This window comes from Kogia breviceps, chromosome 7 (genome assembly GCF_026419965.1).
Source record: "Kogia breviceps isolate mKogBre1 chromosome 7, mKogBre1 haplotype 1, whole genome shotgun sequence".
In the NCBI taxonomy this organism is placed as follows: Eukaryota; Metazoa; Chordata; class Mammalia; order Artiodactyla; family Physeteridae; genus Kogia; species Kogia breviceps.
This window is the reverse complement of record NC_081316.1, coordinates 48,125,297-48,151,495: the sequence shown is the minus strand read 5'-3', so window position 1 is coordinate 48,151,495 and position 26,199 is coordinate 48,125,297. Positions and strand designations below refer to the sequence as shown.

Genomic DNA, 26,199 nt, shown 5'->3' with positions numbered 1-26,199 from the left:
CCCCTCAGGCTGTGTTACCCTCTGGTTCGCCACCAGCTGCGTCTGCGGTACAGGAACAGGTTTTAGCTGTGCTGACACTTAGGAGAAGGGGTGACCCACGCCCTGGGCTCCAGACCGAGGCCCGGAGGGTGGATGGAGGGATGTCTGTGACGTGGGTCACTTGTTAGCAGATGTTGCAGCTGCTGCCACAGAGCCCCCGGAGCACACGTTTCCTGCCCGTGATCTTTCGTTCTATCCAGCCAGACACATATGGAAAGCCCACAGCTCTGTCTGCACTCTCAGCTGGACAGAAGTGGTGGTATTGTTCTTGGTGTAAAGCCAAAACTTATTTCTCGGTTTCTGTACAGTTGTGAAAGGAGGTGCAGATCTCACTTAAAGCTACTCCCTGGAAATCAGAGTGCCCTCATTCAGCCAACACGTGGCAGAGCGGAGTGGAAAGGGCATGGGACCCAGACTGGAGGATCACTGCGGATTAGGGACTCTGTTTTCTCAGCTGGGATAGTGGTATCTGACAGGGAGACTTGACTGTTAGTTGAGATACTATTTATCATAGTACTTGAGAACGTTTAAAGCACCCAGACAGGTGTTATTTATTTGATACAGGGTGCTCTATGAAGTTGAGAGGGAGGGAAGGAGGGATGGAGGGAGGGAAAGAGAGAGAGAGAGTGTGTGTCTGTGTCTGTATGTTCACTCTGCTAGTCAAGAGTTGAGATATTAATAGAGGAGATAAGACGTGCATGTCTGTACAACATGGTTGAAGGTGATTATCTGTCTCTGATGGCTTTAAAGGGCTCTGGGAGTTGAGTGGGGACAGTTTCATGCAGAAAGTGATATCTGAGCTGGGCTTTGAAGGATGGGCCATGGAGGTGCACATGGAGGGGCATTGACTTTAACAGGTATTGGAGAGAGGGCCCCCCGGGCAGGCGGTTTGATGTGAGGAAAGGCACAGATTTAGGAGCAAATGGGGCCTCTGCAAGCCACAGCAATAATTGGGTTGGATTAGAGCATCAGTTTGGATTTGTCTTCTAGGTGGTGGGGAACCAATGAAAAAATGTTGAGCCAAGGGAGTGTCAAGATCAGAACTGAGCTTGAGGGTGAATGATCTGGCAACAGTTTAAAAGGTGGAGGAAAGAGACCGGAAGCTCTCCTTACTGGAAGACTACTAGGAAAATATATAAAACACCTGTTTACCTCCCAGTATTATTGGTTTTTTCTTCCAGTTTTATTGAGGTATCATTAACAGACAGCACTGTATAAGTTTGTGTAGAGGGTAATGATTTGACTTACAGGCCTCCTGAAATGATTACCACAGTAAGTTTAGTGAACACCCATTGTCTCATATAGATACAAAATAAAAGGAAAAACAATTTTTCTTTGTGATAAGGACTCTTAGGATTTGCTCTCGTAACCACTTTCATAAAGAACGTACAGCAGTGTTCATTATATGTGTCATGTTGCACGTTACGTCCCTAACACTTATTTGCCTTACAACTGGAAGTCTGTACATTTGACTGCCTTCATCCAGTTCCCCCTCCCCCCATCTTCCACCTCTAGCAACCACAAATCTGATCTCTTTTTCTATGAGTTTGTTTGTGAAGTACAGTTGACCTACAACACTGCGTTAGTTCCTGGTGCACAACATAGTGATTTCGACATTTTTATCCATTACAAAATCATCACCCCCCAATATCATTTTGAAGAGTAAATGAGATAAAGGATGTGGAGTTAACATTTGGAGATGAATCACGATGGTCCAGGTCCCGAGCATCCTAGCCGCATGGCTGCAGCTGAGCCTCCTGACATGGGTGCTTTTAGGCCAGGCTAGGCTGTCAGGCCCTGGTTGAAGGTGTAGGGCCGCACAGCCTAGCTCGGGCAGGTCCCTGCACCCTCCTGCTTGGACCTCCTGCAGGTCCCTCCCTTTACTCCTGCCCTTGACTCCCAATTTGGCTCCTGCCCCTGCCTGGCTCTTGACTTCCTTTGTTTCCCGTTTCTGGCCTGGGAATATCCAATACCCACGGCCTGATCTGCTCCTTTTCTCAGATTTGACCTTGACCCTTGCTAGGAAGCTCTGACCATGCTGGTTAGTTGGAGTAACCGAGTGATCAAACCACCCTGCTCCACCAGAGTGCTGGCTCCCAGGACCTCCTCCAGCTCGGCCTCGTTGGAGTGACTGGTCCAGAGAGGAGCATTTTAAGAGACTGAGAGTTAGACACAGATTCAAATTCTGATGCTACCACTGACTTCCTTGGGTGAGGGGTTGCTGAATTACTGTGAGCTTCGGTTTCCTCCAGGGTAAAATGAAGATAAGACCTATCTATCTGTCTTTTCCCCTCCTTCGATTTGGTTGTGAGGTTTAAATGAGGTAAGGTAATGATTTAAAGGTGGCGTGGTGTCCTGTGAATATTGGTTGTCTTTTCTTCTGATCTTCTAGATGAAGAATATTTACTTAGGAGCTCAATGTGTGCTCAACCTCAATTTCCTTTCTTCTTCGTTTGCAAAAGCTTTGGTGTGAAAAAGTTGAGTTATTTATGCTCCAGCAGTTTCCATCACTTCCTTGGGGGAGGCCCCTGACGTCCCAGGACAACTTGAAGCACTTTTCCTATGGAAAGAAGGTTACTAGTTGCTGGCTACATGCATGAGGACTACAGGCTAGACGGGTTTCCATGAAATCCTAACAGCATTGTCCATTTTCAGAAGAATGTGTTTGGACAAATGCTGCTAAGCAAGCAACTTGCCAGAAACTATCCATCTATAACCTAGGGCCTGTCTGTCCTTCTTACAGTATCTGCTGTTTATGCCCAGTAAGCCTTGGTGTCTGGACCTCATTAGAAGCATTTGACAGAGGAATACTGATGCAAGAGTAGAGTGAGGCTAGCCCCGGGGTCCTGTGCTATCCTGATTGCTCTATTTTTTTTTTTTATAAAATGTAAGAACTCAAGTTTAATGGGATAAGAGTTGGAAGGGACCTTAAAATGTCTTTCCCACCCCCAACTCATATTTAAACCATTCCTGGTTGGCAAGAAGTTACCCTATTAGAGGATGCTTTCAGAAAGTGTGTGACTTTTCAGAGTCATCTCCAAGGGCTCTGAGAAGTCCCTTCTTGACGTCTGTGGGCATAAAGGCACCTGATGAAGAAGATGAGATACTCAGAGCCTGGCCTGTTGCACCCCCTTCACCACAAGAATCTACTCTCCAGACAATATACCCATCACTACCCTCTCCCGTCACAAGTATAAAGGCCGACTCCTCACCAGAGGAGGGCGACCCTTTGAGGCTCTTTATGTCCCTCATAAAGGGACCAGGGAAGTCCAGCTCAGTGTCTTCCTACTGTCCTGTCCTCTCTGCAGGGTGGGGAGGGAGAATGGTGGGCACCCCCTCCCCCATCTTTAAAGCTGTAACAGAATCTGCTAGCCACTTGGTACAGAAGGATGTGCAGGGTGCAACTGCCGGGAACCAGGTACACTACTCAGAATCTAGACATTAACGTCATCCCCATTTGGAGATCCCTGGCTTTGTAAGTAAGTGACCTGAGGTCACCCGGCTGTGAGGGTCAGAGTTAGGTTTAGATACAGCTAACATCAGAGCCCAGGCACTTGGCACTCTCCCGCTGTGCAGGCTGTGGAAGAGAGTGTGTCAGCTGTCCCCCAGCAGCTGGTCCCTGTGCCTGGAAGGGACACGTGTTCCTGTACCTGCTTGATGGGACAGGGGAGTGGGCCTGGGATCAGGGCAGCCAGGAGAGGCTCAGCACCAGGCCCTCTGCCTGCTGGCAAGGAGGGGAGACACAGCTACAGCCCTGCACCCCGAAAGTCCTACGGGCCTGTTTTCCACGGTGGCCCACGTGAGTCAGGAGGCACTCAGGAGCATGAAGAATCTTCCAGGTAGTAACGGTAGCGTTTGTGGAGCGATGTAGTTCTCAGTTTGCAGAGGGGAAAACCGAGGTCCAGAGCTCCTTCCCAGAAGAGCAAGTTAACGGCAGAGCCTCGAGTGGGACCCAGCTCTCTTGGTTTCCCATCCTGCGCCCATCTCCCTGCCTGTAGGTTTGCAGTTTGGAGCATCTGCCTTCTGAATGGAAACCACTTGGGCTGCAGTTTTGGCCTGTGCCTTCTTTTTTCTTAGAGGAGTTGGAAAACGGTCGATTTGCCATCCAGTGATGTATTACTAAATGTCCCATCAGCCTTCTCTTCCTCAGGCTGAATGTTCTTGGTTTCTTTGCTCTACAAAGGACTCCTTTTCTGGTTCAGTTTTCTGTATTGACTCTTCCTACTCCCCACCCGATAACCCTCTCCTTTCTCTCAATCCTCACCCCAAATTAAACCAACTCAGCGCGTTTCCTTTGCACATGTTTGGCTCTGGTTCCTTTCCTGCTCACTTTTGCTTTATGATGGTTTCACTTCTTTCAAGGGTTTTTCCCCACCTGAGCCCAAGCTGCTGTCATGACCAGGGCTGGCCAGAAAGCTCGCAAATATTCAGCTTTACTACAGACTTGGGGGTTTGGTTTTGGTGCTGGCTTCGCTCCTGTAGTGGTGTTTGGTGACTTAGCAGACACCTGAAAGTCTGAGGCAGGGAGGGAGGGATTATGGGTGGGGCGGGAAGGGTCCAGACACCTGCCCTTTCATTTACTTGGAACAATCTGTTCTTGCTTCTTAGGTACCCAAATAAGCTGCTTCTCCCCCAGTTCTTTCTCGTGGCGTCAGGCCTCCTTCGTGGATTCTTATTGTTGGGCAGCCGTCCAGCAGAAGGACTCCTTGCAGGGTGACTCTGGAAACCTTCCACTGTGTCTGCATAAGGTAACTGGGGACATTGTAGATCTCACCTGTTTGCTTTATAGATGTGGGAACTGAGGCCCAGAGAGGCTGCACCAGTCCAAAGCCACATGGATGCATGTGGCCGACCAGGGCTGTAACTCAGATCGTAAAACTGGAGCACATTAAAATCAGAAGGAACCTCAGAGATTACTTGCTCCAGCACCTTCCTTGAGCAGATGGGAAACTGAGGCGCTCCTTGATTTTAGCTCCATTGTGGCCGGCACCTCCTGTGTCTCGGTGGCCTTTCTACCCTTGACGCCCAGCGGTGTCTGAACCATACGAGGCTCTCAGTACATTTTTTATGTCTCAGTGAGCTTTGTTAGAGAACAGCAGAGTTGAGACTCAGAGCTTTGGCCAGCTCCTATTCCACCACACACAAGGTCTCTTGGAAAAAGTAAGGACCAACATAGAGGTCAGTAGCTTCCAGCGCATGTGTTGCTGCAGCATCAAGAAGCCCAGGGATGACTCCATCTGGGGCTATTGATTGCAGCACAGCTTTTGGAATACATGCCTTTGCTTTCTGTTGGGTCCACATGCTGCAAGGAAGGGGAGATGCTACCTGGGAGACACCAATGTCCTGCAGAGAAGAGGAGCAGGTCAGGAGCTCCGTGGTCGGGGGAGTGTGGAGGCAGGGCTCACGAAGGCTGGGCAGTGTGGAGCCTGGGCCAGAGTTGGCAGCTTTGTGCAGGAGGACGTTCTCTGCGTAATGAAGCAGCTCCATTGGGTCTTCTCCATACTTGGGAAAGTAAGACTTTGTTTCAGCCTGTCATTACTTTCAGCCACTGGTTCTTTTGTTCATCGTGAAAATGAATAGAATGTTTGTGCGTCTTCAGCATCCACCAAGGAAAGCATGGTATGTTAGCTTTTTTTTTCCTTTTAAATTTTATTTTATTTTTTTACTTTTGGGTGCGTTGGGTCTTCGTTGCTGTGTGCAGGCTTTCTCTAGTTGTGGTGAGAGGGGGCTATTCTTTGTTGCGGCACGCGGGCTTTTCATTGCAGTGGCTTCTCTTGTTGCAGAGCATGGGCTCTAGGCATGTGGGCTTTAGTAGATGTGGCACATGGGCTCAGTAGTTGTGGCACGTGGGCTTAGTTGCTCCGCGGCATGCGGGATCTTCCCAGACCAGGGCTCAAACCCGTGTCCCCTGCATGGGCAGGTGGATTCTTAACCACTATACCACCCAGGAAGTCCCGGTATGTTATCTTCTAAAAAGCCAAAGGCTGACGTTTGTTTGATCCTCTCTTGCCTTGACCTGTTGCTGAACACACAGTCAGCATACTTCTTTTTTAAAAAGAACAGTTTAAGTCCTTTGCTGTAACTCAGGCATATTTCCCTCATGTTTATGTATTGTGTGCCATTTGGCACAATGATGCCCTACACTGACTCCTTTCTTCCTTGGGGTTGGGCTTTTCTCTTTGACTTTCAGCCTTAGCATCAGTTGGGTCCTCATCAACTTTGCATGATGTAGTAGCCCAGGCAGCGAGTAATAAGGATCTTCCGTATGAATGGGCACAGTTCTAGAAACTGAACATCTTTGTTTGCAAATCTAAATGCATGCTGTTGTAGTTTAAATCTGTTTGTTTTAATGGTCTTCTGAGAATGGAAAGTTGTAATCAGTGGCTGGGCTGGAGATTGATGGATCCACAGAAGAAGAATGTATATTCTGGGTTTGTCCAAGGTAAGAGTTGGCAGGGACGTTCGAGACTGTAAAAACCTTTAGAGCAGGAAGAAATTCAAAGACTGTGATCCAAATGCATTTTACATGTGAGGATAAGGGCACCTTGAGAGGTCACGCCCAGGAGTCACAGGACTAGTTGCTGGCTGTAAGATGAGAATCAGGTCTCTGGGCTCCCACTGTCCCTGCAGGATAGGAGGAGAAGTCTTGTAGAGCGTGGTAGTCAAGCCTTAAGTTTTCGATGTTAGTGAAAGATGAAGGAGCTCTCTTTCTGATGATGGTAGTCTAGCTTGTTTTGGTGGAAGTTTGGCTGAGGATCTGAGCAGAGTTCTTGCCAGATTCACAGGGCTGGAGACAAAAATTGAATAGCCCAAGTTGGAAGGACCCTGGTCAACACCGTAGGCTTGAAAGGCCATCGCTGATGAGTGAGGGGTGATCCAGAGTTCAGCCAGCCCTCATAGGGTCTGGAGTCTTGGTTCAGAGCATTTCAGTATCGACTGAATGAATAAGATTTGGGATTGTCAGTGTCTCTAGTCCACCTGCCAGCCAGAAGCAAAAACAAGCCAGTCCTCCCTGGAGGAAGTAACTTCAGCCAGAGCCTCAGATTCTCACTCCGGTTTTTCACATGTGATGTTCAGCACTCAATCAAAAATAACCAGAGTACGAGAGAAAACCCAGAACTAGAAACAGACCCACAGGAGATCCAGATAAGATAGGAGCATCTTACCTGGATAAGTGTGACTTTCTTAGCCAGGCCAGTTTCTGTAATCACAGCTGCCTTATTTTCACACTGATGCCTTTTCAAGTGGTGTGTGTATGTGAGAAAGTATATACATCGTAAGATTCACCGTTTTAGCCATTTTTAGGTGTGCAGTTCAGTGGCATTAAGTACATTCACATTGTTGTGCAGCCATCATCACCATCCATCTGAACTTTCTTGTCTTCCCAAACTGACACTCTGTACTCATTAAACACTAACTCCCTGTCTCCCCTTCCCCAACCCTGGCAGCCACCACTCTGCTCTCTGTCTCTTTGAGTCTGCCTACTCTAGGTACTTCATGTAAGTGGAATCAAATCATGTTTGTTCTTTTGTGTCTGGCTTATTTCACTTAGCATAATGTTTTCAAGTTTCACCCGTGTTGTAGCATGCATCGGAATCCTCTTCCTTTTAAAGGCTGAATAATATTCCATTGTGTGTATATGCCACATTTTGTTTATCCATGCATCCATCAGTGGATACTTGAGTTGCTTCCACCTCTTGGCTTTTGTGAATAATGCTGCTGTGAACATGGGTGTATAGATATCTGTTCGAGTCCATGCTTTTGATTCTTTAGAGTACATGCCCAAATGTTGGGTTGTTGGATTCTTTTTCAAGTTTAGAAAGCTTCTCCTGTTGGTTTTCTTTTGGCCTCTCCACACTCAATGGACTCATGACTCTTCAGCTGGCTGGGACCGTCTCCTCCAGGCTCCTCATTTCACAGAGGGGATGTGGAGGACAATGGCAGGCGATGCCTTGTCCAAAGTCCCGTGGGCAGATGGGCTGAGCACATGGCCTCTGTCAGATTTCAGGTGTTTTTCACATGTGAAAAGGTGCAGGTTTGATTTGTGTGGCTTCAGAAATCTAGACTCTCACCTGTTAGTGAAAGTTACCAGTTGGTGAACTTTAGCTCGGCACCAAGAGGGTCTTTCCAGCAGAAGAGCTGTCCAGTGGGGGAGCCCACTGTTGACCCAGGAGGTCCTTAATTCAGGGTGGACGTGAAGATGTGTGTTGTCTTCCCATTTCTTTACTCCTCACTCTGTCTGTGCTTCCATCATGTAAAAACCCTCCTCCTTAGATTAGTTCTTCGTTCTCGACACCGAGCTACATCATTCCCACCCCTTCATTCATTCAGGACTTTGGTGAGAGTTCTTTATCCTAGGGTGCCTTCTGTGTCCTCCCAGATACACATCAGATGCACCATTCTCTGTCTCCAAAGACTTTCACCTCCTTTCCACTTGTCACAGTTCTGGTGGATGCCTCGCTCTGTGTGCCTCACACACAGAGCTACGTTAGGACATCCCACTCCCTACCGCCACCTCCTGCCCTCCTAGGCCCTCCCCCACCCCCTTCAGAGCAGACGGAAGCTCGGACACGAGAACACCCTCAGCTCCCTGCCATCACACGTCCCCGATGTCTCCACGCAGCAGCAGCCTTCTGTGTCCTTTTGGTGAATGGATGAGGCCCCTTCTCCCGAACGAAGCTGCTCTCCTGTGTGACCCACTGTGCTCTGGATCCCCCTCCCTGGCTGCAGGAACACCTCCTCCCCATCTTTCTCCTCTGCATCCTCAACCCGTCCCTTCTCGCAGGCTCTCTTCTCACTGACATTTTAGCATGTCCGTCTCCACCAAACTGGTCTTGCCCAGGTCACCTACAACCTCCCTGTTGCTAAGTTAATTCTCACTCGCTAGGGCTTATGCTACTTGGCTTCTCTCTGACGTCCAGTCCAGTGGACCACGCCCTCCTGCAGATGCTCTCTTGACTCTCCGGTTAGAGTCTCCCTTTGTCCGTCTCTGAGAAGTTGGAGTTCTGTCCTAGGCCACCTCCTCTGCACCCCTTCCCTGGACCATTTCATATCCCTGGTTTCAGTTTCTTTCCATGGGCTGTTCACAGCCAGGTCTTTGTATCCAACCCAGCCTTCTCTCTTGAGCTCCGGATCCACACACCCAGCTGAACCCTGAACTTGAACACTTGAAGGTCTGGCACGTGCCTCCAGCACAGCTTGTTCAGAGCTGAACTTCTGTTTCCTGCCTGTCCCCACTGTGACCTCTAGCTCAGTTAATGACACCACCAAACTACCCTGTTACATCAGCCAGAAGTCTGAGGGCCATTTTGACTCTTTCTCCATCCCGACATCCTGTGGAGTCACTGAGCCCCACTGGGTCTGTTTTCATAAGGAGCTCTTAAACTCTTCATCCTTCTACCCAGCCCTTAGGGCAGCCGGCCGTCCTCTTGTCGGTCTTGCTGCTGTCATTCCTACTCTCCTCCTACCCCTTTCCATATAATCACAGGTGTTCATTTTTGCCTGACTGTCATTTCCCTAAACAAAACCCTCCAGTGTCCCTATGAAATGTCTTTATTTCTTTATTTTTTATTTTTATTTTTATTTTTTTTTGCGGTACGCGGGCCTCACACCGTTGTGGCCTCTCCCTTTGCGGAGCACAGGCTCCGGACACGCAGGCTCAGCGGCCATGGCTCACGGGCACAGCCTCTCCACGGCATGTGGGATCTTCCTGGACCGGGGCACGAACCCGTGTCCCCGCATTGGCAGGCGGATTCTCAACCACTGCGCCACCAGGGAAGCCCTCTTTATTTCTTTAAACAAAACAAAACTATTTTGGCTAACAAGGTTCAGTCTCCCTCTGGCCCTTGTGAACCCCCGCAGCCTCACTTCCAAATCCGGTGAACTCCTAATACATTTTCCCAGTCTCAGCTTAAATATCATTTCCACCTAGAAGCTTCCTCTAAACCTCTAGACTGAGGGTTGTTGCCAGTTCAGACTGCTTCAAGGGCCGGGTGGGTCAATGTGAAGCTTCCAGGAATAAAACTGTGGGCCTGCTGTGTGGACAGTAGACTACATGCCCTGCCTCAGACATTCAGATCCTAGAAATGGGCCACTGGCCAAGCAGAATATCAGCTGCACTCCACCGTGGTCTGTGTTGCTTGGTTGTGTATTCCCAGAGCAGCCTGTACTTTTCCTGGAATCACCCTGGGATATGGTCATTACTTGCTTTAATTCCCCTTAATTGATTCTTTATTTCCAAGACTCTAAGTTCCATGCAGGCGGAGACCATGACATGTCTTGTTCATCACTGTACCCCGAGAACAACGCACAGTCCGCAGTGGGTGATCAGAACACACATATGGAAGGGAGGAGAGGAATGAGGTAGCTTGCAGGTCCTTATCCAGAACCAGACTTAGGTCTCTAGGAGCATTCTGACTGGTGCTCACAATGAGGGGGTTAGAGGCACAGGGTTTATGTGAACACGTCTCTTTTTTTTTTTTTTTTTAATTATTTATTTATTTATGACTGTGTTGGGTCTTCGTTTCTGTGCGAGGACTTTCTCTAATTGTGGCAAGCGGGGTCCACTCTTCATTGCGGTGCGCGGGCCTCTCACTATCGTGGCCTCTCTTGTTGCGGAGCACAGGCTCCAGACGCGCAGGCTCAGTAATTGTGGCTCACGGGCCCAGTCCCTCCGCGGCATGTGGGATCTTCCCAGACCAGGACTCTAACCTGTGTCCCCTGCATTGGCAGGCAGATTCTCAACCACTGCGCCACCAGGGAAGCCCTCTCAATGCACTTCTGATGCCAGAGTTAAAACCAGGAGACCCAAATTCCACCCCCACCAAAGAAGTTAGACTCAGTGTAATATTGAAGTATGTATTGGTGTAGTTTATGGCAGTGGTATAATTCATGCTGTTATCCCTCCCCACCTACTTCTTCATTTCTCCTGCCCTGTTTCTCCTCCTTTTCTCTCCCACAACCTTTATTTATAGTAGCATCTAGTATCTCTGAGGAGTCGTCTCTGGTGGAAATATGGGTGCATTCAAGGCGCCAGCAGGTGGCACTCTAGGACTGTTTGACAGCTGGCCGTTTTTGAGTGTTCTGGTCTCTGTTCAAGTTCATAAAGTAGGCAACTGTTAGGCAAGATTTCTTTCTGAAACAGAAAAGCCAGTTTTTGACTGAAAAACAAAAAACAACAAGAAAATAAAATTAACAGAGTTGTCAAATCTTGCTATATTTCCTTTAAGTGGATTCACAGAAACTTAGTTGCAGGGGTTCTCTGAAGCTTCCAGACCAGAGTTTTTCAAACCTTAGCATTTTCTGTGTGAAAACACAGGGTCCTAGGCCCCATCCAGAACGCAAGTTGGAACCTGTGGGGTAAAGGCCAGGAATGTGTTGTGTTTGTTTTTTGGGGTTTTTGGGGGGATTTTTGGCGGTACGCGGGCCTCTCACTGCTGTGGCCTCTCCTGTTGCGGAGCACAGGGTCCAGACACGCAGGCTCAGTGGCCATGGCTCACGGGCCCAGCCGATCCGCGGCACGTGAGATCTTCCCCGACCGGGACACGAACCCGTGTCCCCTGCATTGGCAGGCAGACTCTCAAACACTGCGCCAACAGGGAAGCCCAGGAATGTGGTTTTTAATCTACTTTTTAAGAGAGTCTTCTGCTGGGCCAGCTTGGGTTCCAGTGTAGACACCACTCATCTAAACCAGTGTTTCCCAAACTCTGTGTGCACGCAGATCACCTGGAGATCTTATTGAAATATAGACTCAGATTCAGCAGGTCTGATGGGGGCCTGCATTCTGCATTTCTAACAAGCTCCCAGGTGATACCGAGGGTGCTTGTCTGTGGACCACTCTTTGCAAAGCAAAGATCCAGGGCAGGGGCTGGCAAACTGACATACCTGCTCCAGTCAAATCCAGCCCATCACCCATTTCTGCGGATAGTTTTATTGGAATACAGCCATGCCCATTCATTTACACGTTACCCGTGTCTGCTTTTATACTATGACAGAGTTGCCTAGTTGTGACAGAGGCCCTATGAATCACAGGCATTTCCCGTCTGGCCCTTTGCGGGATAAGGTTTGCTCGTCCCTGATCTAGAGCTCTGAAGCCCTCCCAGGTGATCCAGTGAAAGAGAACTCCCTGCCTCATAGGATAGTCCATATCATGTTCGTACAGATCTTTAGGAAGGTTTTTCCTTGCTTCCTTGTAACTTGGTTCTAATTCTATGACAGGAGTCTTTTCTTCTTTCACACACAAGTGCTCTGCTTGCCATCTTCTCTTTTACAGGTCTCTCCTCCTGTTAGGTCCCTCCCAGAATGTCACCCAGCACGAAGCCTTCTGCCTTGGGTGTCTTCCCTTGAGTGCAGAATAGAATGACATACCCCCTCAATTCTCTCTCCTCTGTAAACTGCCCATGGAATGCATCAGCCTTTCTGGGGAGCTCTTCACTCATTGGACTTCCCATAATTGAGGTTACCTTTAAATGCATCACTATCCAAACAACATGCATTCAAGAACCCACGTCTTTCACGAATCCTTATATATCGCTTCCCCTATGGAATTTGTTCTTGGTTTACCTGCTTCCTGCTAACTGACCCTTAAATATTAGGGTCTCATGTCCTCCCTGGTTCTCTTGGCTTCTTCTCTGTGTTCTCTTTGGATGATCCCAGCCATGTATTTGGCTTTGACCATCTATAAGCAGAGTTGCCAGGATGGCCAGGTTGTCTTTTTTAGTTATGTACGACACACCTCCACCAGGGCAGTGCCTAACTACACCTCCACCAACCCCTGCCTTAACTACAGGTATCTCGCGTTCAGACTCTCATCTTCTCAGGTCTGCCTCACTCCCCTCTGCTGTGAATCTTTTCCTCCTTGTTTCTTTATTTCAACTACTGGTACCACCACCCATGCCCTCATGTAAGCCAGAAACCCAGGATTAGCCTTAGTTCTTCCCCTTTTCCATCCATCACTTCCAACTGGGCACTGGAAGGTATGTTTCCCCCTCTGTGTAGTCTCAAGTCTGTCTTCCTCTCCCCACTGCTGCTGCCTTAGTTGGTGCTTATCACTTACCCCCTCTTTGCTGCAGTAAGCTCCTGCCTCGTCTCTCCTCCTCAGTGTCTTCCTTTCTCCACGGCTGTAATAATCTTTCTAAAATAAATTCCCATCATGCCCTCCACCGGCGGCTTCCCATACTGTGGGAGCTTCATAATTCGGGCCCTGCTTCCCCTTTGTGTGAGTTTCCTAGGACTGCCGTGACAAATGACCACAAACTCAGTAGCATGAAAGAACAGAAATGTCTTCTCTCCTAGGTTTGGAAACCAGGGTGTCAGCAGAGTCGGTTCCTTCTATGGGGCTCAGAGGGGAGGGTCCATTGCATGCCTCTCTGCTAGTTTCTGATGGTGGCCAGCAATCCTTGGCGTTCCTTGCCTTGTAGATGCATCGCTCCAGTCTCTGCCTCTGTCTTCACGTGGCATCTCCCCTGTGTGTCTCTGTATGCTTAGAGGGATACCAGTCACTGGATTAGGGCCCACCTTCAGTTAGTATGACCTCATCTTCTCTAGTTACATCTGCAAAAACTCTATGTCCAAACATATGTGTGTCGTATTCTGAGGTTCGGGGTGGACATGAGTTTTTCAACCTACTACACACCCTTCCAGCCTCAGCTCTTACTACTTCCTCAGCTGTGGGCTTGCTCATGTACTTTGGTGCCCGGGATGGGTGAGAATTCACCAGGTAGACAAGGAGAAAGAATTCTAGACAGAGGAAAGAGGATGTCTGAAGGGCCACAGAGAGCTGAGTCTTAACATAATAGTGCTTTTTTTTTTGACTGCATTGGGTCTTTGTTGCTGTGCGTGGGCATCCTCTAGTTGCAGCGAGTGGGGGCTGCTCTTCATTGTGGTGGGTGGGCTTCTCATTGCAGTGGCTTCTCTTGTTGTGGAGCGTGGGCTCTAGGTCCGTGGGCTTCAGTAATTGTGGCACATGGGCTCAGTAGTTGTGGCTCGCTGGCTGTAGAGCACAGGCTCAGTAGTTGTGGTGCACAGGCTTAGTTGCTCGGCGGCATGTGGGATCTTCCCGGACTAGGGCTCGAACCCATGTCGCCTGCAATGGCAGGCGGATTCTTAGCCACTGCGCCACCAGGAAAGTCCCCATAATAGTGCTTTATGGGTTCTTTGTTGTTGTTGTTTTGCCTCACTGTACTTTAAGACATAGCTCAGACGTTACCTCTTTTACAAAGCCTTCCCTCACCTCCCCAAGGACATCTCTATTCCCTCAGTACTACATATTTTGTGATCATCACTTTTACGTTTTGATTATTTAATTATTAGCTGGTATTCCCACCTGACCTCTGTGGTCCTGGGGCAAACTGTGCACTTCCTCTTTGGGGCCATGCTCCCAGCCCACTGCCCTGGTACCTGACAAGAGCCCAGGAGATGTTTTTGAATGAATTTACCCATCTGCATTTATTCCCATAAGACGTGATCACATCCATTTCACAGGAGGAGTTGCTCAGTCCTAATTGGATGCTCCTTTGCCTTAGATGAGCTAGAGGGGATTTGAACATGGAGGGGAGGCTGGGACAGATCCCCTCCAAGGTCCCTGCCATCTGGAGGGTCTGTTGTTCTAACTACAACCCTTTCCAGAAACAAAACAAGACTTTAAGGCAGATAGACTGACAAGTGTACCAGGTTCTTGGTTTCACCTTGCTATGAGAAGCTTCACCAACTTTGGCATAGCTCAGCAGTAACTAACATGGGCGTCGTACAGAATCATGCAATCATAGCTTTGAAAGATGCCAAGCATCTCAGAACTAATTGGGAGTAGACAGAGCTTAGAAACAAAGCCGTTCCCATCCAGCAGATGTACTCATAAAGCTCGGTAGTTTTTCCATGTTCCTTATTTGGACAAAAGGACTTTAAAGACTATAATTTAATGCTTTCTTTGGATTCTGATTTCATTTGAATTCATTCTAAAGCCATCTTGCTGCAGATTCACTGCAAATCACCTTTTTATTTATTTTTTTTTTTTATTTTTTTTTTTTTTTGCGGTATGCGGGCCTCTCACTGTTGTGGCCTCTCCCGTTGCGGAGCACAGGCTCCGGACGCACAGGTCCAGCGGCCATGGCTCACGGGCTCAGTCGCACCGCGGCATGTGGGATCTTCCCGGACCAGGGCACGAACCCGTGTCTCCTGCATCGGCAGGCGGATTCTCAACCACTGCGCCACCAGGGAAGCCCCACCTTTTTATTTTTGATGAAAAAGAAAAAAGAGGTTTAACTATGGAGAAAAACTAAGAAACGGAGCATTCAACTACATTCCCCTAGAGGTGATCAAGGTACAAGGATATTTTGAAGAAAGCAAAACACCTTTAAACATTCATGTAATACCTTTAAACATTCATTTTTCAAATTGCAGTGAGCTGTGTTGAACTATTCATTGGTGCTAATTATTGCACCGTGTTGGCATGTTAGAAAAATTGCTACAGACTGTAAACAGTCACTTCCTAATTCACAAGAACAGCTCGAGATAAAATGCTATTATTCAAATAACTTTGAACCCAAAGTGACTTATACACATATTCCACAGCCCCAAGTTACAAACAGTGCTGCCTCTGTGGTTCCCAAAGGAAATGTCTGGTTCTTTCAGTTATGGAAGCAGCACAAACTCTATGTCACGCAGTTAAATTTTTATACTAATGGGCACCCTTCAGAGTGACCAGGATTGAAGGAACACTGCGTTTCAGTGTAGCCAACTATGAATTATGTAGCCAAAATGCAGCTAATCACAGCCTGTTGCGTGTGTCATTGTGTAGCAGCTCTTTGCAAATTGGATTAGTAGTTTTGAGGACCCCGTCCCGTGCCAGAACCCCAAAGGGAAGCAGCGGCGTTGGTGAGGGCTTTGCGGAGTTTCTGAGCCATTTGTGCTATTTCTCTCTCCCTTGGGGCAGGGATTCCTAAAGTGGGCTCCATGATAGCATCAGGAAGTCCACGAACTAGGATAAGAAAACACAGGGCAGCTTTATTTTTTATGTACTTCAAGCTAAAACTTAACATTAAAAAATATGTATGTAAGTAGGCAAGAGTCTCTAGTGGTATTAGTGCCATGTGTGACTGTCACCAACAGAAATCACAGCTATCTTGGAGTATTTTTTACTCTTCATCACTTCAGAGTTACTGTGTTGTTGGACCATCTGTTAGATCCCATTAAATGTGTTGACAGATGCACATACAAATTTGTCTTTTAATGTTGTGACAGCTGTATATCAACATCATCCATTTCCTTTGTGAATTTATGTGTTATTTTATGCATTCAAAAACGTTATTCTTCATGAAAAACAAGGAAAGACTGAGGAGCTGTCACAGAACCAAGGTGTCTAGGGAGACGTGACAACAAAATACGATGGATACCCTGGATGGGATCTTGAAACAGAAAGAAGACGATAATGGGAACGCTGGAGAAATCCAAATAAAAGCCTGAAATGTAGCTAATGGTAACGTGCCAACGATGGTTCCTTCGTCTTGACAAGTGTGCCATGGAGATGTCCGACGTCAACAGAGGGGAAAACTGGATGAGGGTTATTTGAGAATGCCCTGGACCATCTTTGCAACTTTTCTGTACATCTGATCTATAGTGAGAGTCACACTCTTACTTGGTCTGCTGCTGGCTCCCAGAGAGGTCGGGGTGGGAGGTGTTTTTTTTTTTTTTTTGCTGTACGTGGACCTCTCACTGTTGTGGCCTCTTCCGTTGCGGAGCACAGGCTCTGGACGCGCAGGCTTAGCGGCCATGGCTCACGGGCTTAGTTGCTCCACGGCATGTGGGATCTTCCCGGACCGGGGCACGAACCTGTGTCCCCTGCATCGGCAGGCGGACTCTCAACCACTGCGCCACCACGGAAGCCCCGGGGTGGGAGTTTTGTGTCAACTCAGGGCCATCGTAGCCTCTTCCTGTTACAGCTCTGAGGATCTGTGGAGAGAGACCAATCCAAAGGTAGGGAGGAATTTTCCAGAGAAGTAAAATAATCTGCAGTGTATGATGGTGAAAGAGGCATGGTTCTGGGATCAGAAAGGTCAAGCTTCGTATTCTGTCTCTGTCACCAGCTTTGTGCTCTGTGGCCAGAAACTGCTCTGGGCATCCCCTTTGCAAAGTGAGGCCATGGGCAACGGCTTTGCCAGCGTCATTGTGAGGATTGAAGATAACTTGCCCACTCAGTAGCCTTTCCGTTGGTTTTAGCTGCTGTGTTTTACGACATGCCAGGCACCATGCAAAGCATTTTTCCTAAATTATCTAATTTAATCTTTATTAACACCTGTATTACGTGACCGTTTGATAGATAGGGAAACTGAGGTCAGAGGCTCAGCAACCTCTTTGCAAAGACCACTAAGCTGAGTTTAATTTCAGATCTGTTCTGGCTGCTGCTTCCTGCGTCTTCTCTGAGGCTAAGCCTTTCCTTACTGCCCCGCGGACCTGGTTACTGGATGCTCTTCGCTCTCTCTGACTTCTGAATCCCCTCTCATTTGTTTTGAATGTACATCTAGATCGGGTTGCTCCCCTCATGGCTGTCACCCATTGTGGTTGGCTTCTCCAGGCTTGAGATTATCTGGCTGTAAAATGAGGATGTTGGGTGGTCCTCATGGTCTGTCCACTATAGAAGTCCGTTCTGCATTTTGTGAATTTTACCTGCTTATTTCAGCTGTTTCATGGGGTGATTACAGGATCACTGAAGCCAACATTTTTCTAATTTGTTTTGAGCAACATTATGCATTTCTCTCATTCTCCCAAATTCCAGAGAGGATAAAAACAGAGTTCTAAAAGCCTTAGTAACCCTCCTAAAACCATAGCCATTAAAAAAAAAAAAAGAAGAAGAAGAACCCAGAGGCCACTGTGACATTTACATGTTCCTTAATTGCGATTTTGTCAAGGGATTATTCTAAAGGACAGGTGAATAATTTTATTTTTCTGTTTCCTTCTGTAATTAGGGAGGAGACACCATGTGTCACCCTTTGGCTGCCAATGATTTCAAATTAAAGTCTATCGAAGTGCAGGGCAAAGGTAGTTACCGGTGTCACGTATTACCTGGACAGGTGAATTTAGCCATAAGTAGTTACTGGGTAAGGAGCCTGACTTTCACAAGCGATGTGGGCATGCACTTTTGTGTCAAAATGAGAAAACCGCCAGCAGAGCGTAGCATGGTTACTTCAGGGCATGGTCTGTTGATCCCGTGATTCGCTCTCCTATTTTTCAGTTTTTCCCCTACATCCTGTTACTGGTGGCGATCCTGCTGTACCTTCCCTCCCTGTTCTGGCGTTTCGCAGCTGTTCCTCATCTTTGCTCAGATTTGAAATTTATCATGGAAGAACTTGACAAAGTTTACAACCGCGCAATTAGAGCTGCAAAGAGCGTGCGTGACCTTGACGTGAGAGATGGAGCCTGCCCTGCTCGAGAAGTTAATGAGAACCTGGGGCAAAGGTAACTTAGCCCCCAGCAGCTAGCCCATCAGGATTTTGGAATATGAGTTAGCAGCCCTTCTCCTGCCCATCTGGGCTTAGGGTTCTCACTACCAGTACGTGGGGAGCTGTCATCTACCTGGTGACCCCCTTTGGGAGCCAGGAAGGCCCACTGCCCCAAGTCTCACCCTCACCTGTCTGCCCCAGCACCTGTCGTCACATCAAGAGTCCTTCCCTTATGGAGGGAAACATCACTGTCTCACGTTCTCAAATGCAGTGCTGGTTGCTTTGACTTACCCCTTCATGGAGAAGCACAGAGGATTATGAGGCCTCTGAGCACAGAGAACAGATGTGAGGGAAATGGGGAACAAGTAGACAGCGCCTTGCTTTTTTCACGTTCTTGCTCTGGTTTTTGTTATTGACAATAGCAACAATATTAATAGTTCTCCTTTTTAAAAATACTTAATATAGCTCAGACACTTGAGTTTTCTAAATTACATGATCTCATCCTCAAAACATCATTACAGATAATGGCATTTATTTATCCCCCGCCCCTTTTTTTTTCTAGGTAAAAACACTGTCTTATAGCTTTAGGTGGGAGACCTGGGACCTGGACCCGGTCTGTGGTCCCACAGGCTAAATGCACACCCACCCAGCTGTTAGCTTTCTGCTGCTTGCCTACAGGAGGCATATGTGTTCTGGTTAGGCTAGAACAATTTACCTTATTCTACACACTTGAATGGTAAATATAGGTTAAAAAAACAGCAGCAGAATAAGAACTAGCAAATTTACTTAACAAACATTTAACATTCACTAGGTGCCCGGAGTTGTTCTAAGAATTTGCAAGTAGAACATTTAATGAACTAGACCTTCCTTAACATATTAAGGAGGGAAAGTGTTTTATTACTGCTTTTCCTTCTTTTTTTTTTTAAAAAAAAACCCCTGATTTTATTCCCTGGTACTCTAGTGAAGTTACAGGTAGAGAAGTATGGGGGGGAAGGCGTTGGAGATTTTCCGTGTGATACTGTTGAATGTGTTTCTATTTGACAGTCTTGGTTAAGGGTTTAAATTGTTTGTTTCTTTTCAGCTTGTGGGAGATACCGGAAAGCCACTTCAAGTACCCAATTGTGGAGCAGTACTTAAAGACCAAGAAAAACTCCAAAAATCTAATCATCAAGTACCTCAGCTGTCGGGTGCTGTCACTCAGCATTATACTGTTAGCAGGCGTCTACCTGGGCTATTACTTTAGCCTCTCCTCCCTCTCAGATGAGTTCATCTGCAACATCAAATCTGGCATCCTGAAAAACGACAGCACTGTCCCCGATCGGTTCCAGTGCAAACTCATTGCCGTCGGTATCTTCCAGTTGCTCAGTTTCATCAACCTCGTGGTGTATGTCGTGCTGGCTCCCCTGGTGGTCTACACGCTGTTTGTTCCATTCCGACAGAAGACGGATATTCTCAAAGTGTATGAAATCCTGCCCACTTTTGATGTTCTGCATTTCAAGTCAGAAGGGTACAACGACTTGAGCCTCTACATTCTTTTCTTGGAGGAGAATATCAGTGAACTCAAGTCATACAAGTGTCTTAAGGTTCTGGAGAATATTAAAAGCAGTTGTCAGGGCATTGACCCCATGCTTCTTCTGACAAACCTCGGCACGATCAAGATGGACGTGGTTGATGGCAAAAATCCTGAGCCCGTGGAGATGATGGCAGAGGGACAGGAGGACCAGACGACAGATCTAAAAGGTAGGCTTAGCTCTCAGGGTGGAAGCTGCGGAAGCGCACAGAGCACCTCTGCAGCCGCCTTTTATGAGTGACTGACAGTCTTTACCCCTGCCCACCGTTGTTAAACCATTTTCCTGGTGTGGTTTTAGGTGAAAGCCCTCAGTGCTGGGAGAGAGGGGGGAAAGCATTGGTGCTGCCCCAAATTTCCAAAGGAAAGCATCTGTGCTTTCTCTGGGCTGTGCTCTCTTCCTCTCCTCATTCTCTGTCTTTCTCATACTCTATCTCTTGCTCAAGCATTCTGCTCTGATGTCATTCTTGCTAACTTTTGTCTTGTTTTACTGGCTTTTCTCCCTATACTGCTGATCGTCTTGTCTGTCATTCTCCATCGCTTACAAAAGGAACTGAGAGTTTATTGATTTAACTGTCGCCCTGACCCAACTTCAGCTGCTCTGCAATGAGGCTAAGATTAACTGGGTAAGGCAAAGACCAGGAGGTAGATTTACAGCAGAAGTTAATTAGTGCCGATGGGTCCTGCCGAGGGACTTCTGTCATAAATACTTGTTTTCCATTTTGACAGATTTGAATGTACACAACGGAACGAAAATAAATAATGGAGAGCAGAATGCTCGACAGAGACTTCTGGATACTTCTTGCTGATGCTTCTTTCCGGTGAACTTCAGATCAGTGACCTGGGCAACATGGGATTCATTTTGGCTGAAGCACCTCTGGCAGGTACCCAGCTGGTTCGCAGTAGATGGTTCTCGGCAGAGATACTGAGTATGTCTTACTGAGTCCCTGGTGAAAACAGTGGTCAACAAAATGTTGTGGAGAATGGATCATGAACTTTCTACGAGACAACGTGGAGACAAGTAAGCCACAGCAAACGTAGATGTGTATATCGTCATCAGACGGAAAGTGGAAAGACTGATTCTAGTAAGAGTAACAGACCTTTTAGTGCCTCAGAGAAAAACACCTTTATGTACAGATGGTGCAACGAGCCTCAGAGCTACTGAAAAGCAAGGACTTTGGGAGGGTTTTTTTTTTTCTGTTTTATGAAATAATAATAAACATGTCAGGGTATAATTTTATATGAATCTTGTCTGTGCCCTAGTGACTGTTGGATGAGAAAAATTTTCACTGGCTGACTATGGACCCATAGGTGGATCTGCTCCTGGCAGTATCCTACATTGGAAGAATTGATGGAGCCTCGACTTTCGTACACCAGGCTCTGGATCATGCTACCTGTCAACCTTGACCAACCGAGATCCTCTAACCACTATGTGATGCCCTCTTCTGCAAAGGGCAGTGGACCCAAGTGCTGCTCTGACTGAGAACTTCGTTAATAAGATAGCATCGAAGGGATATTGTGACTTCCATACAGGAAAGACTGCTTCTGAAAGAGCCCAGTGGGGAAAGCTGAACATACAGAACAAGTTAATCCAATCATTTTGGAAGAGGTTGTCTGCAGGGAAGTCCTCTGTTATCAAAAGCATTTGAGACAGGATGTTACTTAAACGAATTCACAGAACACAGAAGGCTTAAAGTGAGGGACATTTTGCCTATTACAATCAGAACGTATAAATGACATCTGCCACATGGGTGTGCTTGGAGCCAGAACAACTTCGCAGTTTATTTATATTTAAGAACATCTTTAAAAAATTCATTTAAACTTAGAATCATGTGATGTCAAAATTGAGGCCATTGGGGAAGAACATTCCAGCATTGATGGGGAATTATAGAATAAATGTTACAAATGGGTCTATAGTGTATCACCCAAGCATTGTTTCATAAACATTTAAGGCTGACCCAGAATATCAAAAACCTTTTTCCAATTCTGATCATGTAAATAGATCCTATGTTTACATTTTATACAAAATCCTTAAAAATGACATCTGTGGACCTCCCTGTTTTTATTCTTAGAAAGTTAATACATCGCTAGTGAATAATCCTCAGGAGCTTCAAAGTTTATGGATGGCTCTTAGGGACAGTTGTTTACCTAATCTAATTACATAAGCTGCTCTCCACCTTTCAGAATATTCACAAAAGCAGATTTTATTTGTGCTTCTGTGATGGTTTCTGAGATGGAAAGCTAATGATAAATATCCAGGATGCAATCAGTGTTTTAAATTATTCTTACTGCATAATATTTATAATAATAGTGTCACTTAGAAATGTCAGTAACCTAAATCATCAGTTTTGCTGCATTTTTATATCACTATATCTGAGATGTTATATCACAGTTCTCTACACTGGTTTCTTTTTATAATTTGAAAATTTTCTGTAATATATTTTTCTGTGCTCTCCTTCCTTTTTTTTCAAAAAGCCTCAACTTCTTTATAGACAGCCCCTAATTTATAGTTTGAAGTGGTAAAAGTAGATAACACTATTTTAGGAGACCAGGGACTCTCTAAGCCCTGTCACATGTAATTCTTTAATTAGAGCCCTTAACCTCTGTGCGTCCTCCCCATCCCGACTCTCTGAGTTCCAATAACATCTGTGATGTCCCGGACATCACGCTAGTGACTGGCTATAAGGATGTGAATAAGGCAGGTCCTCATCTTTGAGGAGTTTAGAGACTAATAAAAGGCAGTGAAGACAGAGGCAGGTATCTAGAGGAAGAGTGACCACACTGAAGTCCCTTGCAGACAACTCCCAGCAAATGCTCTGTGTTCTCAGGAAACACCATATTGTTTTTTTTCTTTCCCATCATTTCTGTAGCTGATGCTTTTGAGAGTCTAGTTACAGTTCTTCCCAGACGTTCTTTAGCCACATATCCCCCAGGCTGAAGCTTAAACAAAACAATAACACAGACAGTGATTTTGAACAGAAAGTGCTCCAATCACCTTTTGTACCTTACTTGCAGGGTTTGGGGAACCCAAGCCTTGGGGTACATGATGCTGTCCATGAATAGTCATGGCACTAAGGGTCTGATGTGGATGTCTGGTCATACATTTTGGCTTGAGAAAGAGTGTTATTAGGAAAGTTAAGTCCTCCATCCACTGCTGGCTTAGAGGGAGGACTACTTTTGGGGTGGCAGATTTCCAAGGATGAGGAGTCATCATTGCTTTACAAAAGGGGACAAACAGATCCTCAGTGACCACCGCCAGTAGTAGCCGACTTTGTTTCTGCCCTGTATCTTCCTAATAAACCACCACGAGGCCTCTAAACCAGACTTGGAACACCAGCGTTACAGCTGGGGCTGGGACTGACTGTTCTGACAGCAGTGTCCAGCTCCACATTTAATTTCACCAAGGGACAGGCAGAGACCCTCTAATATGGAGGCTCTTAAACTTTGGGGAGGTTACAAACCCCCCTTGTAAGTATGTTCTTTAAAGCTATGGATCCTCTCTTCAGATATACACACAACACTACATACACCTTCAAGGGTCATCGTGGTCCACGCACCCCAGGTTAAGAAGCTGTGCTGTATAATGCCTGGGGACCGAGCTGCACGGCAGGGAGGCTCCCGTGGCCCTTGTGGAAAGCTTCTACAGCTGTACATTTACTTAGTGAAACCACATTTGCACACTTTTGAATGAACTGTCGTCCCCTTTGAGTAACTGACATCATTTCCTGGAGTCAGACTGAAAAAGTCAATTAAAAGAGCCGGTGGGGTGGGGGGCGGTAGATTGGAGTAATCAGTCAGCTGATTACATCCAATAGCATGGACTGCTATTGTCTCTCTGGCCACCAGAAGTGATCTTATTCCAAACACAAGTCATTGTCCCTGTGCAGCCAGCCTCACTGGAATGTGGGGAGGGAGGGCCTGCACCTGACCTGTAAGATGCTTTGTCCTACTTTGTAGTCATCCTGGGAGAATGTTGAGAAACGTCCCATTGTATGGCGGGTCTGGTTGCATGTTTGTGTTTCATGTGTGGGAAGCTTCCTTCCTGTTCTGAGTACCCTCTCCTTTCCAAAAATGATCTAAGGTGGGATGGCAGGGCACCGTGGGCATTGGCCCTGTGAGAACTGTTCAGCTCTTAGAAGCAGATTGTTGCACAGCATTTAAAATGCGTCCGTGGGCTTCCCTGGTGGCGCAGTGCTTGAGAATCTGCCTGCCAATGCATGGGACACGGGTTCGAGCCCTGGTCTGGGAGGATCCCACATGCCGCGGAGCAACTAGGCCCATGAGCCACAACTACTGAGCCTGCGCGTCTGGAGCCTGTGCTCCGCAACAAGAGAGGCTGCGATAGTGAGGCCCGCGCACCGTGATGAAGAGTGGCCCCCACTTGCCACGACTAGAGAAAGCCCTCGCACAGAAACGAAGACCCAACACAGCAAAAATAAATAAATTAATTAATAAACTCCTACCCCCAACATCTTAAAAAACAAATAAAAAAAATAAAATGCGTCCGTGTTGGTTTCTTTTGCTTATCTCCAGGATAAATAGAAGATCTAGGAGGGTGGGAGTTTTTACCCATTGCTATATCACAAGCTCCTGAAAAACAATGGCTGGCGTGTAGTAGGCATTCTGTAAATACTTGAATAAATGAACGCACCGTTATAATAAATCCTAGTTTGTGGGCAACTGTAATTTGATTTTAAAAGGCAAATAAATGGTCCTCTACAAGGGAGGGGAGGCTCATTTGGCCCGTTGGTGGAGAGAGGAGTAGTTCTGCAAATGAATAGGTTTCTGCATGTAAGTAGTGACGATTTTTAGCTTTTTATTGTGGAGTAAGTTGTGATCACTTTCCAAGTTCAATACAAGTTCAGTGTTGCCTCACGATGATTAGGGCAATTGAAATTATAAAGGTCCTTGTCTCGGTAATTTCCCAAAATAACCTCTTGAAAAGGGATGTTGAAATGTGCAGTTGTGAGTAATTGAGGTTTCATCGATGGCACTGGGATGAAATGGCTCCTTCTGGGCAGTCATTGGCATTTTCACCCTATTTTTCACAAGTAAAGCGAAACCTTCGAAAAAGGTTGGCAAAGATGATATTGTGTCGTTTGTGGAATATAATAGATATTAATCCGTGATTGATTTGTCCTGCCTGCTTTAGGTGAAATGTATTGTTTCTGGGTTCTCTGTTTAGCTGTAAAAATACTTTGTCAGGTAAAGCATGCGGTTTGATCAGTCATTGTTCTTCAAGTTCCTGAAATTTATAAAAGTTTCTTAGGCCTTGAGTGCCTCACCCTGCCCCACCAGAAGAGGAAGAAAGAATTCCACAGTGTCACAAGCGTTTCCTACAAAAACTGAAGACATCTGCTTCTCTTTAACCAGTTGGCTCTTTTTAAAGCACCAGAATGACAATTTAATGGTATTCTATAATGCGGTGCTCTAGGCGTAAATTCTTTCTAATGAGTGCATTTCTTCAAAACTTCTAAAGAAAAATAAGTATGTTCTCTCTGCTATGTCATTTGGTAAGAATGATTGGTTTCTATTCCACAGAGGTGGAAGGATGGGAACAAATTACGATCTTAGAAAATGACCTTTAAAAAAAACCAAGAACCTTGAAAGCTCTGCATTTGGGTGGTTATCACTGTTATATTTCATATTTCCACACAAGTCACCTGTCCACATCCTACATTCTGACCATGCTGACTTCTGTTTAAGGAGAGTTGAAAGGCTGAAAATCAAGGCTGCTGTGTCTATACATACAAGTGAAACTGTTTTTGTTCCGCACTGTCCTGTCTACCTAAATAAAACTTCTTTTCTAATGAAAAATGTGTCTTAATATTTCTCACCTTCTCTTCAGGGAAGATGTAGCAGAAGCTGGGTTCTGAAGTGTCTTGAGGCTCATTCCTCTCTGCTGGATACACAAAATTCAGTAGGCTTCATGGCACATATTAAAATCCAGTTGTCAGTAACTAAAGGAAAAAAGTCCTTGATGAAGGGCCCACAGATTCTGGAATTTCTAAAGCAGAAATCAGATGCTTTCTGATTGGGAATTGTTTGCCTGGGGTTGGAGAGGAAGGAATAGAGGCTGTATACTGCCAAATATGGGTTGGCCTGCCTACCTCTCTTAAGAAGGGGATTCCCTTGTACAATGGTCAATTAACACAATTGACT

General features: G+C 46.4%; 1 protein-coding gene across 4 annotated transcripts in view; it reads left to right on the top strand.

Annotated features, from left to right (window-relative positions):
• Positions 1 to 25,854, top strand: part of PANX1 (pannexin 1) — a 49,821-nt gene extending 23,967 nt beyond the window's left edge. For 2 of the 4 annotated variants that reach the window (XM_059069013.2, XM_067038276.1), the window contains 4 exons: positions 4,648 to 4,787; positions 18,263 to 18,486; positions 19,552 to 20,210; positions 20,767 to 25,854. In XM_059069013.2, the coding sequence (XP_058924996.1) occupies positions 4,648 to 4,787; positions 18,263 to 18,486; positions 19,552 to 20,210; positions 20,767 to 20,846 (1,103 nt within the window). In that variant the 3' untranslated portion in view covers positions 20,847 to 25,854. Of the gene's footprint in view, positions 1 to 3,794; positions 3,888 to 4,647; positions 4,788 to 18,262; positions 18,487 to 19,551; positions 20,211 to 20,766 lie in introns of those variants that run through there. The other 2 variants (XM_067038277.1, XM_067038278.1) reach the window with 2 other exon arrangements.
• The last annotated feature ends 345 nt before the right edge of the window (positions 25,855 to 26,199 follow it).